The following is a 14,808-nucleotide window of genomic DNA, read 5'->3' as shown; positions in this document are numbered from 1 at the left end:
CTTTTTATAAGCCCAGAAAAAAATAATGTATAAGGCCTATGAATACTGCTTTAAAGTTGAAAATCTCCTTCTTACGAACCCATTTTCGGTTATGATTTTATTGTAAAATGTGGCAAGTTAAGTTATTTATAAAATGATCGGAAAAAAAATAAATATTTATGCCTGAACATCCACAAAATAAAATAAAAGGCACTTTTTGGCCATGTTTTTTTCTTGCATAAATCAAAACAGGCGGATGGTGTTAAGCGGGAATTTAAACCTTATCGCCATCTACGTAAGGGGTGTTATTGATAGCGGCTCGATTTAAAATATTACACAACGTAATGCATCGCCTTAAGTCACTAGTTATAAGTCTTAGTTACTAGCTATTATTCTTAGTTATAAGTGTAAGTGATAAGGTATATGTTAAGTAGCTAAGCGCCCATGAGGAGTTTTTCTCATGAAAACTTTGCTATAAAAGTGATCCAAACATTATTATTACAAATTAGTGTTCAAACTACGTTTAAATGTCGGTGATGAATAAGATGATAGGTTAAAACACCTGAAACAGTAATAACTGTTGAATTTAGGGAATAAGCAAGTCTTACCGAGAATTGCGCCGGTTCCCAAAGTTTCTCGCTATTGTTGGGGTCCGCTGCTTTTGCTGTAAACAAAAAAAAAAGTTGGAGAGTTCTTGCCACTTCTAGAAAACCCTTCTGTTGACTTCTGTCTGACTCCCGCTGTTACGATCGGTTCCTCACCTCGGTCCATGATGACAACTTCACAGGCATTTCCCCCGGAACTCTTGCCCAGTTTGACCACCAGGAAATTTCCATTCTTCAAAAGGACCTCTTTCTCACACTTCTCCCCTGAAAATGTACAAATTTTAGAAATTGATTGATCCTGGTCATTTATTTAAATCTACGAGGCGTATCCAGAAAGTAAGTGTAATGAGGCTCTCACGACAGAATGAATTTTATTTTCGACATGTTGGCTACACTTACGTGTAGCCTGACTCTTCCCCTCCGCAACGAGATTGGTTCAAGGTCAGTACATTGAGAAGTGTCGACGCGACAACACGTTTCGTGAAAAATGTCAATCCAATCTCCCGCCAAGTGCGAAGGGAGTCAGCCTGCTGCACGACAATGCCAGACCACACACGGCCAACGCCAGGAAAGAACTGCTGGCCTCGTTTAAATGGGATGTCCTGAACCACCCCACGCATTCCCCTGAACTAGCACCTTCAGATTTTTTCACATGGGTGGAAAAAGGTTTTCAACCAACGAGGAGGTAAAGGTGGAGGTGGAGAAGTGGACGAAGGGGTTGGCGGGAAACTACTTCGAGGAAGGCATCAAAAAGTTGATACCCCGCTTCACCACCTGCATTGAGAGGAATGGCGACTATGTCGAAAAATAGCTTACATATGTACTACGGTAACCATGTAATTTTTTTGTTTCAATAAAAAATTTTGTAACCTACTAAAATTCAGTACACTTACTTTCTGGATACGCCTCAGTCGAGCCTTAATAATCTGCACTAATGCAAAACAACACCTGTTCTGAATCGCGAAGTTTACGGATTATAGTATGTCAGATTTAAATTAAATGAAACAGCTGTTTCCTTAGGAAAATTACATTTAATGAATTTCTTATATTTAAATTTTCTTTTTATTTCAAGTTTAAAAATGGTTATTTTTGTTCCTAATACGTGATCTTCATTGTTGTTATTATTTAAATTTAAATTTACGAATCTTTTGCGCGGTTTTATTTCGATTACTGTATAATAATGACTAGCCATTTAATAAATAAAGATTCGAAATTTTAAAATTGGAAATTCATATGTCATACGGCTTATATTCTGGTCTAGTAATGTGTAATTTCTATCACCTAAGAAATTCTAAAAATATAATACTATAGGATTCATATGTCTTATACTGATTTATAAATGTGGAAATTCTAACTATACAATTGTAAATGTTCTCCAAAATGCCCTGAAAAGAATCTCAGACTTGTGATGTCCCGAAAGAAACCATTCATCTGTTCTGAATGCAATTACTAATGTTATCCAAATTGAGCCTGGTAATAAATTACATCTTTGCGATTCTTTCAAGGATAAAGAAACCATCCTATCACTTCGAATGCAATCAACAATGTTCTCAAAATTTGTTTTGACAGCATCGCCATTCCATTGTAAGAATATTATGTACTAAATACACAATTTGAATGTCCTGAAACGGGAATCCTTCCCAGTTTTGATGGCCGGCATAGTCCAGTGGTAACGCATTGGACTGCCATTCCGAAGGTCGCGGGTTCGAACCCGGCGTGCGCAAATAAATTTTATTTGATTAATTTGTGTTATTTCACAATTAATTAATTAAAATAATATATAGTATATTTGCGGCACGTTCCAGAGTGGAAGATACTACCAGTATCGCCCTCGTGTAAGACCACCATTCAGAATTGAAACGTTGCTCCAAATGGCTTTAGCCGTGTTTAGTGACTAGATCTGAATAGCCAGGTACTTCCCCACCTTCCTCTTTCCCTTCCCCACTTACCTTCAGCCTCACAACATCCCCCAATTGGGGATGGCATAGTCTCACTGGCTCCAGACGGGAGCAGTTGGGACTCTTGTGAGGTATTCACTATAAAAAAAAAAAAATAAAAAAAAAGTTGGACAGACAAAGGTTCATTTTGTTTTGAATTGTTTGTAATTTATATATATTTAAAATAAATAAATTTTTATCGCCAATTACACTTGAAGTTGCTGACCCTCCATCATTTAAAGTATCCAATATGGTGCACTGTTGCACTATGATTAAAGTTCAAAGTTGCAAAGTTAAAGAAAAGTAATTCTTTACCCATATAATCCTTGCACAGTTCTGGCATGAACATAAAGTTCCAATCTGCCGGTCCGGCCTCGTCCAAGTTGAGCATTCGTCCAATAAATATTCTCTCCTGGTTTCCGTCTTCCTGAAATAATTAACTAAAATAGTACAGGGAAATCTCGATTGATCGATCGTTCCTCAAATAATCTTTCTTCCAGTTACGAATTAATTTCATACAAAAATAGGCAGCAACGTTCGTTCCTTTACATCTCGTTTTATCACATTCATCGTTTAAGAGGAAGCTACAAACCAAAAATGTGTATATTCTAGGTATACCTTATATCGTAGGTAATAGGCATTACAATCGCTTGACAAACGGAGTCAAGAAATGTTCGATTTCAATCACAAACCTGGTTTTTATTTATTTTGTAAATAATTTCATAAGAAAGCAAAAAAGTTAATCAAGTGAAACTGTCACAGATAATCTTAGCTATAATACTGTATTTTTTTAAAGTTGTTTCCTTTACGCGTTCATACATTTCTATTGAAAAAATATTTTTTTTAGTAGTTTACATTTATATTTTTTATTAAGTAATTTATTATTTTATTTGTATTCTACTCAAGCGAAGCGATAGAAAAACCTTAAATTTATCTAAAGCATATTTTTTAGTATTCATAATTTACACCAATTCGTTATAAAGATTAATCAAAATAGTAATTTAGCATTAAACTTCGCCTTAAAGCAAGCAGTTTTTATACTATTTTACTCAATCCATCATTGTCATAAACACACTTGCAGTGGGTTATCTATTTAATTTCTAGTTTTTGAACCTTTCAATCTTAAAAATTAACCGTCCGGGGAAAAAAGTGCATTCGCTTCAAGAAAGATACAATATTGTCGGAATGGAAAAAAATCCCACTGAAAAATGCATTGATGTAGCGTAACATCTAGGAATCGCTCCATTTTTATTTAAACACATTAATTTATATATCGATTTCTATATTCCCGTATTCATAGTTTAAAAATGATAGATATATCGGTCCCAGCGAGAGATCGCACATGACATCATCGTTCTAGTATCTTTTTTCTCTTTCGTTTGCAAACAAGTTAGAAATTCAAACGCTTGAAAGGGAAGAGGATGAACGTCGAAGACGTACGATGATTGTATGTCCCGAAGTTGAACAGAGCATTCAACGCGCTGGGTCCACTTCCTTTGAACGACATGCCATTTCAAGCATTCAAAAATCTTTCACTCAAAGCAAAAAATGGTGGGAACAAAAAACATTTCAGATGAACAAACAAAATTAAAAAATGGATTAACCCAATCCCTCAGGGTAATTTGTTCAGTTTTGGAAACAGCTATTATATATCACGGTAAGAAATATGATCCAAACATTGTTAGAAAGAGAAAACACCATGCTTTATATTCAAGAAGTTAACCGCAGAAGAATTAAAATGTACGCCTCTATGAAACTAAAGGTTCCGAACACAATTTGAGAAAAAATTTTTTGAGGTGATAGTAAAGTTTATGTAACATTTGTATAAAATAAGTTTTTTTTTTTCATTATCTGTAATTTTGGTTCGTTTAGATCAGCGATTCTTAACCTCGGGTCGCGACCCAAATTTGGGTCGCGAGAGGTTTTGGGTTGGGTCGCGGAAATCGCGTATTGATATCCCGATCGATGTCACTAAACTAGTATAGTCACAATTATTACTACTCTCAGAACAAGGACATCTATTGTTCACAATCGCGACATGTTAGTTCTGTTTTAATGGGCGGAAGGGCGCGGGGCGCAAAGCGAGGAGTGCGCGCCATCGCCACCGCTCGGCTCACGCAGTCGGCATCGCTCGGTTCGGCTCGGTCACCACCCGCGCCGCCCGCCGCACCGCGCTGGTCGGTCGGTCTCGTCTCATCTCGGTCAGTTTGCTAGCGAGTTTGTTTACGATTGCACGCTCGTTCTCATACTGTTTTACGTGAATAACGTTTATACTTGACTACAATACACTCTTTGTTGACAACTACAAAGTGCTACAAAATTGTGATAATCAATTGTGGAAGATTAAAAGTGCAACTCGCGATTGCTGTTATCGAAAGAAGGTAAAATATTTTTTTCCAATAAATGACATTGTTAGCCTACAATTCGCCGATGAACGAATAGAATAGTATATTTCTATAATTTGTCGTTTTGTTTCAGTAAGTCTTTCGAATTGTGGACAGTCATGGCGAAACGGATGTTAACATACAAGCAAGAATTTTTAGCCTTAGGATTTATTGAAATAAAAGATCGCTCTGGTGTGCCACGTCCACAATGCGTGGTTTGTACGCAACTTCTTTCAAATGAATCGCTAAAAATAAACAAATTGAAGAGACATCTCGAAAAAGTCCATCCAACGTACGCAAATAAACCGCTTGCTTTTTGGAAAGAAAAAGAAACACAAACAAAGCGCATGAGACTTGATGCACCATCAAGTTCAGCAACAGTTTCGTTAGAAAAAACTACCTACGCTTCTTTCGAAGTAGCTTTAAAAGTAGCTCAATGTAAAAAACCCCATAGTATTGCTGAGCAGTTGATTAAACCAGCTGCAATAGCCATGGCAAGAACTGTCTGTGGAGATGAAATTGCGAAGAAGCTGGAAATGGTGCCAATTTACAATAAGTACAGGAATAGGTTGGATCCTCAGCATGACATGCGGTGTGCACTTTCTATAAACATAACTCCACTATACATGATCTTTGTTCAAAAATACAACACCAGGGTAGTCACTGATTATTTTGCTGTAAATTTTTTAACTGTTTTAATGCTGGTCTGATTTTAATACAGAACATTTAAATAAATTTGTTTATTTCTAATTTTACCAATACATCGTATAAATTTTATAGTATAAAATTACATAACCTGTCAATGGAAAAAAAATAAAAAATTAGATTAGGGTCGCGTACTTCAAATATATTCGTACCTTGGGTCGCCAGCCAAAAAGGTTAAGAACCACTGGTTTAGATGGAGAAAACGTAAGGTGAGCCATTTTGAAAACTTTTTTTTGTTCGCATTCTAAATTTAATTTTTTTTGAATAATATGACGTTTACGTCTAATAATAAAATTTCAAAAACAATTTTCATGTTGCTCAGAAATATTCTATTTACTTTGATTTTATTGCAAAGTGAAAAAACACGCAAATTCTCCGACCTTCTGACAACATCTTTGAAATATGACGGTCAATATGCCAGAGGCCTGAGGGGTCTAAAAAATCTTTCCCTTACTGTGCTAAAAAAATCCACGCGTTCCGGTGCTGTGTAGTCAATACACATCTCAAAATAAGCGATTTAATATCGGAAAAATATGAATATTCATAGCTAATCGCTTATGTTTATTATATTTTATATCAAAAGTGATAATAATTGTAATTTAATTGCTGAAAACATGAAAAAACCATCGGCAGATGCTAAACAAACGTGCGAGGGGTCCACATCTAACAACGGTCCGCGGGCGACTGGCTGGCGGCTGGCACACACACAGCTATGCGGTCGTAGGTATCGATGGTCTAAATCAAAATACAACTGCGGACGTGTGGATTTCTCATGTTCCCGCATAGCGAACTAAAGCGGGACATCAATAGCGTGTCATTTCCTCGCACACTCTTTGCGTATTAGTATCACACGGTTAATTTATCGGTGTATTTGTTCCCGATTTTTAAGAAAAATCTGATTTTTAATTGAATTTGAAAACTATGTAAAATATTATTTTTTAATTCAGCGCATAAATGTATAACAGAGGAATACCTAAAATCTGAACCCAGAATTTATTATATTTATAGAGTTATTAAAGTTATTAGAAGCAACGTGTAGTAAATACACACCACAGATAAGGAAAGGTTAAAGAACAAAAAATAAACATGTACACGTAATACACAATATCATTGAATTGCACACTTCTTACCGTACCATTTTTTTTTCCTATTATTATAAATATTACTGTATTTTATTTTATTTTAAAATGGGGGCCTCAGCACGGCCAAAGTACCCGCTGAGTGTAAATTATCATATAATGTTTGAAAATACATAATATTATTGTATCCATAAAAAAATAATTTTTAAGGTCAGATTTATTGCTTTTGAAAACTTTTGTAACAATTTATACAAAGTAGAAACGAAAACCTTTAACAAAATGAAAAACAAATAAATATTATTTACCTTAACAACCATTAAATCTCTTGTCGAAAGAGGTAACGTCAAATTAGGCATCTTCATAAGTGTGGATAAAATGTTGGTAAGTGAAAGTAACTCCCCTTGTTCCACAGTTACTAGAAAACAAATAATGGATATATATATAAGTACAGATCTTTATTTATTTTTAAATTAACACTTCATTGGGAACCACTGTATAGATTATACAGGTAGAAGTGCCTTCCATGTCATTCCATTGAAATTCACTGCAGTGAAGTGACTTATTACCTTTTGGTTCTAGCATTTAGCATTTAGAACACGCGCTCTGTCTCTCACCGATCTTTCTTACACAGGAGCTCGCAAGCAGCGAAGGGTCATAACTCTTAAGAGCGGGAGCCACGGTTCCAAGAGCCAACAAAATTGAATGATGGATGAATTAAACGGGAGCCGCAATGAGAATACTGCGCTCGCCTGATATGGTTCCCGGTACGGTTCCTCCGCTAAAACTCCCCGATACGGCTCCCAGCGTAAGCGTATAAATGATCGTACGACTCTTGGAACTGGATAAGAATATAAGATGCTAGGTAGTTAGTAGGTTTAGGTACATATGTACAAGTCAAGATGTCGGACTGTCAGACGTAATTCACATCTCTGAAGTATGTAATAACAATTAATACTTGAATAATTTTATTGGCCCTATTTTTCTAAAATATCTCCTGATAAAAAAATAGTAACTGTTCAATTGAGCCCTGGCATGGTTTAACCAGAGTCGTACGGCTACGATATAGCTCAATTGTACGGCTCGTTCATGAACGACTCATCGCTACTCGCAAGTATTCTATAGTCGACGATTCAAAACAAGATGACTACCGCCGTACATCTGCGCAGAGGGTCGTACACAGGTACACGTTGCCGACAATTTGTATACTCGACGGTGACGCCAGTCTCCCGTGATCAGACGTATAGATAGATATATAAGTAGCTATCCTGGGAAAACTACATAAGATAGATACAGGGTGTATCGGCAAGTACCCGACAAACTTTAACCAGCTATTCCTCAGCACATTTGGAGTAAAAAATGTTATGGGCGCTTTGCTGTCTGGTAACATTTTTTTTCCATTAAAAACAAAAAATAAATAAAAAATCCACACTCCGTCACTGTCATTTGCATTGTATCTCGTGTTCAGCAGCTGTTATTAGCAAGTGTGTCAAAAAGTGTCGTCGCTCTTTCGTACACACTAAATAATAATAGTTAAAAATGAGACTAATGGTGCCGTGCCATTTCGTTGTGATTGTAAAAGCGCCCCAACGTAGGTACGTACGTACATTATTCAACGAAACTCGAACAAAATATCGCCAGACGGGTTTTCAAACTTTGACAAAGGATAAAACATTGGTGACATGTGGTGAAAATATTAATAATAAATTTTTTATTAAAAAAAAATGTTACCGTACAGCAAAGTGCCCATAACATTTTTTACTCCAAATGTGCTAAGGAATAGCTGGTTAAAGTTTGTCGGGTACGTGCCGATACACCCTGTATACAGGTAGCTATTCTGGGGAAACTACATATGATAGATATACGAGTAGCTATCCTGGGGAAACTACATAAGATAGATATACAGGTAGCTATTCTGGGGAAACTACATATGATAGATTTACAAGTAGCTATCCTGGGAAAACTACATAAGATAGATATACAGGTAGCTATCCTGGGAAAATTACATATGATAGACATACAAGTATCTATCGTGGGGAAACTACAAATGATATATACAAGTAGCTATCCTAGGGGGAAACTACATTTGATAGATATAAACAATTTATTATAAAAGTGTAAACGCATTATCTGGTAGACGGTACAATTTACAAAAACATAATTTTGCAAAAAACAAGTAAGTTCAAAAAACAAAGGCCGTTCAGCATTTTACCCAAAGCACACTAATGGTAGTAATAGATCGCGGTAGATTGGCATTTCAAAGATTAGTGTAAAAAAATAAATAAATAAGAAACATAAATTCAACGTTTACCTTCTTCGCTTTCAACCTCTCTTTCCAGATCTAGTCTGTAACTGACTTCGTTGGAATCTTGCGTCGATTCTCTATTTCTCGTCTGATTATGGATAAGAACCATGGAACTGTCTGAAAGAATAAAATTTCTAATGAAAAATATATACACTAATAACACACTTCCAGGGGGAAGAGTAATTCTACCTTTTAAGCCGTTCCTACTTACGGATAATTTTAATCAATATATATTATAAAAATAAGTGTAGAATGTGCGTGCCGCTAAAAGTCAGAAACGAGTCCCGGTACGGTCAAGGGGTTTATATGGTGTGGTAGCCCTCTATCCCCCATCCACAAAGAAGGTTCTCGTTTTTACCTGAAGGGTGTGCTTTTGAAGATATAAGGGCTGGAAGTTTCTAGAATAGTACAGAACATTCGAGAGCATTCTGCAACATTCCAGAACATCACAGACTATTCTGGAACGTTCGGGAACATCCCGGAACATCTGTTTGTAAATATAGGGTAATCTATCAAACGCACAGAGTCAAGGGGATGTCATAGTCCCACCGGCACCAGACAGTCGGAAGGATTAATATATGTATATATTACGTACAAACAAATAATGCACTAACCAAGTGTAGATTTCGAATCACCATCGGCCTTAAGTCTTGAATTCAAAATAAGTGGTAGTTCCGCTGTAAGAAAAAAAGGTAGCATTATACTTTAAACAGGTGGATACTGGTTGAAACGCTTATGGGACGCACAATTACGAGTTTGTAGAGAAGTCGCACATACGTCATCGACAATCGTCCTTCTTTTTCTTGCATACTGCTGTCTACGTGGTTTTCTCACAAACTCTTCAATAAAACTCCGGCTTCAACCAAACACTTGGACTTTATATTGTGTTTGATTAAAATTTAAAAAATACAAGTCGACACTAAATTAAATATGTAGTGAAAATATCAAAAATTTTGGTGAATTGCATTAAAAGTTCTAACAATTCTTACTTTAAACTGCTCTCCTGGAAAGTTTTTTAGGAGCCATCGTACTGATTGTGTGAAGCACTGGTATATGTAGGAACCATCGTACTGATTGTGTGAAGCACTGGTAAACGTAAGAACCATCGTACTGATTGTGTGAAGCACTGGTATACGTAGGAACCATTGTACTGATTGTGTGAAGCGCTGGTATATGTAGGAGCCATCGTACTGATTGTGTGAAGCACTGGTAAACATAAGAACCATCGTACTGATTGTGTGAAGCACTGGTATACGTAGGAACCATTGTACTGATTGTGTGAAGCGCTGGTATATGTAGGAGCCATCGTACTGATTGTGTGAAGCACTGGTATACGTAGAAGCCATTGTACTGATTATGTGAAGAATTCAAACAAGCAATAAAGTACCTACCTGTTTATAGGTTATATAATATTTGTACAGAAAAGTATTTTAATTTTAATTTTCAAAATTGGAATTGATGTGTCAAAAATTCAGACCATCCTGTCATTTTTAATGGGACCTAACCTAACATAACAAATTAATGTTTAATATGGTTTCCAAACTTTCTTACCTTTTGGCGTAATTGCCGGAAGCGTTCTAACCTCACTGGTAACATCACCGGTAACTTCATCGCTTTTTTCTTTTTTAAACACTTGAATGATATCCGCTTTATTATCAACGGAAATCGCCTTTTTCGTACCACCTCCGCAAACATCGCTTTTTTTAAGCGTCTTTGCCACTTTGGCACTCGTCACTTCGGAATTGAGCAATTTCTTACTTCTAACTTCAGTAATGGGTCTTTTAGCACTTAAAACTTGTGATTCTCGAATATCTAAAGCCAATTTGTTCGTTTTAATATTACTAGCAATGCTATTTTTAATTGTGTTAGTTTTTTCTTTTTTCACGAAAATATTTTCAGTTTTTACAATGCTCTTCGCATTGGTCGTGAGATCGTCTAAACTTTTGACAATTTTCTCGGCACTTTTGCGTGCTTTCTCACTGTCACCCGCCAAACTGACGGGTAAAACTGTTACTTCCGCGGGATTGTCGGCCGCGTTTGAGTCATTACTCTCCGAATCGTGCGGCAAGGGAGTGCGTGCGAATTTTTTACTTGCAGCAGACGGCGTTATTGCTACGATACGCCCGTACAAACTTTTACCGTCTTGCGTTTTGCCGATGAATATTTTTTTGTTGATCTTCGATTCGTTCTGTTCTGTGAAATGAAAATAAAAACATGTAATAAACAAGAAAATGTATGACTGTGAATGAAATAAAATTGATGCAGTTAAGAGGACTTTACAAGTGTGTTGCTTACTTTGTAGATTTCTTATCTTTTGAAAATTGGTACTGGTACATTTCTGAAAAATACAGAATTTTAGGTTAGGTTTTTTGATTTAAATATCTCAATGAGGTACGTAACTAGTAGAGAAAGGATGAAAGTAGATTGAATGATCTAGAAATAAGATACCTGAGGCGTATGCGTGGTAAAACCATGTAACAAATAAGGTAACCGGTAAGTCATGAAAAATGAAACAAAAACTAAGTTAAACAGGTTATGTTGGTTAACTTCACAGGTTAGTTTTCATCATTTTTAATGACTTTACATCACTTTTTAAAGGTGTGTTGAAGTGTCATTGTGTTGAGTTATCATGGAACCAAAATGTTGCTTGTGTTGTGATGGAGGACTTTGGAGCCAGCCAAGGAATTGAACACACCACGCATGGGTGACCCAAACGCGATGCCAACTCAGCCACTGACCGGTCAATTAACTAACCATCACGCAGGGGTAGGCAGAGGGGACAGACTGCCATACAAGTCTGTCTAGACACACACTTCTTGCTTTATTCACATTTGTAAATCATCTCACTCATAGTCCTCCATCACAACACAAGCAATATTTTCCACTTACTGTGGTGGTTGTAATGTTTGTCTTTCTTTAAAAAATTATTAAAAATATATATTTATATATTGTTAGTCTTTCTGAAGTATGTTAGGTTTGGTTACGTTAGGTTAGGTTAGGTTTGGTGTGGTTTGGTTACATTTAGGTTAGGTTTGTTTATGTTTAGGTTAAGTTGTACGATTCATTACCTTTACAGTGGTGGGAGCAGATATTCTAGGGTAGTCATTTGTGGCAAAGTCTGGCATCAGAACTATTTTCTTATCTGAAAAATAAAACAAATAATGTCCAGATTATCGTCACGTCTAATCTTTTAACTTCTAGGGCATAACAGGCCGATAAAATTGATCATCTGCTCAAGAAAGAATTTCAATATTCGAAAATGTTCAATCAAAGTAAGGGAGAATTGAGATTACTTTGGACAAACGGACACACACTCAACACAGTTTTATCAGTGGTTAATATCTTCAGTGGTATAAGTTAATTTTACCATCTAGTTTAGTATCTTCGTAGAGCAGAGATGTGCTTTATTTCAAATAAATCCATTTCAAATGGAAATGCAAAATGGGTATTTTCCATTTTGCATTTTAAATGCTTTTCTCAATGCATTTTCCATTTCAAATGCTTTTTTGCAACATTCTTCCTACTATCTCCACTCATCTTTTTTCATAAGCCCCAAATATCAGTCGGTCCTCAACCTCGCTATGAGAGATAATTTACATTTGTCAAGTTGCTCCCTGGTAGGAGCCCTGACAATTGAGTGATACCATTGCAAAAAATACTTATTCAAATACTGAACATGGGGCCATGACGCTGTAATATTAAATGTTAGATACCAGTTTCTATGTTTTTACGTTGGCAACATTAGTCCCGCGCAAATTTTTTGTGGTTTCATAATCTGTAGTGGTGTTTTTAGATTTACCATCATGTAATATGTTTGTTCTGCATTGATGTCCATTATTAAATGACAAAATTGTTTAAAAATTTTATAATTATTTTAATTGTTTGACCTGAGAAACCATTTTGCATTTTCAATGCATTTTGAAAATAGGTTTTTTGCATTTTGCATTTGAAATGCTTTTCTAAAAACCATTTTGCATTTTCAAATGGAAAAGTTTTGACCCATTTCCATTTTGCATTTCAAATGGTTTTGGGTACCCATTTTGCACATCTCTGCCGTAGAGGTAGGCAGAGAGAATGCACAACTCTATCTCTTGCTTCCATCACATTCATACATTATTATTCTGGTTTTTGATACGGCCCGCCAAAAGTATTTAGTACCGCACAAGAGCCCCAACTGCTCCTAGCCATCAGGAGCCATTGAGTCTATGGCATCATAGACAAAAATTGATATAAACAAAATAGCGTGACTGCTTTCAAATACTCCAATCATTTCACTTACACAATCATAATCTTTTTTCTTTTAATTTCTTTTCGCATTTAGTATTTTTAAATAGCAATCACAACAATATATCATGTAACAATAATCGCAGTGACAACAGTTCGTGTTTACACTTTGCTCTTGCAAAAAAACTAAAAAAAACCTCCGAATTCGTGTGCAAACAGTATCTATATGGAAAATTTAAGTGCCAAAAAAGTTTATTTGATAAAACAGTAATAAAAAAATACTATTCTAGCGGATTCTAAACATTTTTATCGAAAGTTTTAAAACAACCTAAGATTGTGTGTTTGTTCTCATTGAAATGTCCATCCCACCGATGCCTGATGAATGCTGCCATCGGCGTAAAAAAAGAATGCTGGACATGATGACGTCCCCATTACAAAAAAAGGCCCCGGGAATGATTTCTCCAGTGGTTGAAGATGAGGAATCTGACAGGGCATCGGACTATTCCGACGTGTCTGAAAATGAGAGTGAAATCCCAGTGTCCTCAGTCCAGATACTGAACGACACTGAAGCAAGTCTAAGAGCACTCCAAGATGTCCTTGCTGAAAAGCAGTCAAGAGTCTCAAAGGATCAACAACTGCGGATAAGCGCATATGTATCCGCTGTATTCAGATCAGTTTCACAGCTGTTATTGGAACGAGAGGGCTTCAAAGCTGATCTGGCAACAGTCAATGCCAAATTAATAGTGGCAAAGGGAGAGATCGCGATTGAAAAAGCAGAAAACCAACACAGGTGAGAAAAAATATTGCAGTTGGAGTCGGATCTAGGACCAGTGATGCGTAGAGTAGCCGATGCCACGGAAGCAAGCCTATCATTTGCCGATATTGTGAAAAATGGCCCACAGAAGATGATACCATCAATCAACCGCTCAGGACTTAACGTTGGGACCCCCAAACCTGCTGTATGCATCTTCCCAAAGCTGGATTCTACAAAAGATAGCGACGATACGAAACAGCTACTAAAAGATACATTACGACCATCAGAACTTGGAATCCGTGTGACGGGCATTAGGAGCATTCGAAACAAAGGCATTGTAATTCATACTGCAACACAAGAAGATCAGGATAAAATTCTGAAAACCCCATGTCTAGCAAACTCGGACACTCTAAGCGCTCGATTACCAACAAAACGGCTTCCAAGGGTGATCTTCTTCAACGTTCCTCGTGACCTAACGGACGAGTGCTTCCTGAAAAATGCCTTAGCAGGAACCCAGGACAAAGCAGGCCTAGATTTCGCAGTAAAAAGTTGCAAGCTAAGTCACCTTGCTGGCGCTCGAACTGGATCAACTTGCCACCGGGTCTTCGAGGTTCCTGCCCACATTCGTCACTTGCTGGTGGAGCAGGGGAAAGTCTTTGTGGACTGGAATGTGTGCCGTGTTCGTGACTTCATTGGACTTACAGTGTGCTCCAAGTGCCAAATGATCGGACATTCCTTCAAGTTTTGCAAGGACCAGCAAAGATGTGGACACTGCGCAGGCGAAGGTCACGCCCGGATAAACTGCCCAAAAGCCGCCGCCGAGCCTGTCTGCGCCACCT

General features: G+C 36.9%; 1 protein-coding gene across 3 annotated transcripts in view; it reads right to left on the bottom strand.

Moving 5' to 3' along the window:
* LOC149414224 (uncharacterized) overlaps nucleotides 1–14,808 on the bottom strand; it is a 43,675-nt gene that overhangs the window by 4,482 nt on the left and 24,385 nt on the right. For 2 of the 3 annotated variants that reach the window (XM_089644330.1, XM_089644331.1), the window contains exons 10-18: nucleotides 12,060–12,133; nucleotides 11,287–11,329; nucleotides 10,543–11,184; nucleotides 9,606–9,668; nucleotides 8,998–9,108; nucleotides 6,995–7,104; nucleotides 2,837–2,948; nucleotides 741–848; nucleotides 588–643 (exon numbers count right to left, since the gene is read on the bottom strand). In XM_089644330.1, coding sequence (XP_089500456.1) covers nucleotides 588–643; nucleotides 741–848; nucleotides 2,837–2,948; nucleotides 6,995–7,104; nucleotides 8,998–9,108; nucleotides 9,606–9,668; nucleotides 10,543–11,184; nucleotides 11,287–11,329; nucleotides 12,060–12,133 — 1,319 coding nt within the window. The remainder of the gene's footprint in view (nucleotides 1–587; nucleotides 644–740; nucleotides 849–2,836; nucleotides 2,949–6,994; nucleotides 7,105–8,997; nucleotides 9,109–9,605; nucleotides 9,669–10,542; nucleotides 11,185–11,286; nucleotides 11,330–12,059; nucleotides 12,134–14,808) is intronic. The other variant, XM_089644332.1, reaches the window with a different exon arrangement.

The sequence above is a fragment of the Hesperophylax consimilis genome, chromosome 20 (assembly GCF_061612785.1).
Source record: "Hesperophylax consimilis isolate HC1 chromosome 20, BYU_Hcon_1.0, whole genome shotgun sequence".
Classification (NCBI taxonomy): domain Eukaryota; kingdom Metazoa; phylum Arthropoda; class Insecta; order Trichoptera; family Limnephilidae; genus Hesperophylax; species Hesperophylax consimilis.
Note: the sequence above shows the minus strand (reverse complement) of the source record. Positions and strands in the feature narration are given on the sequence as shown.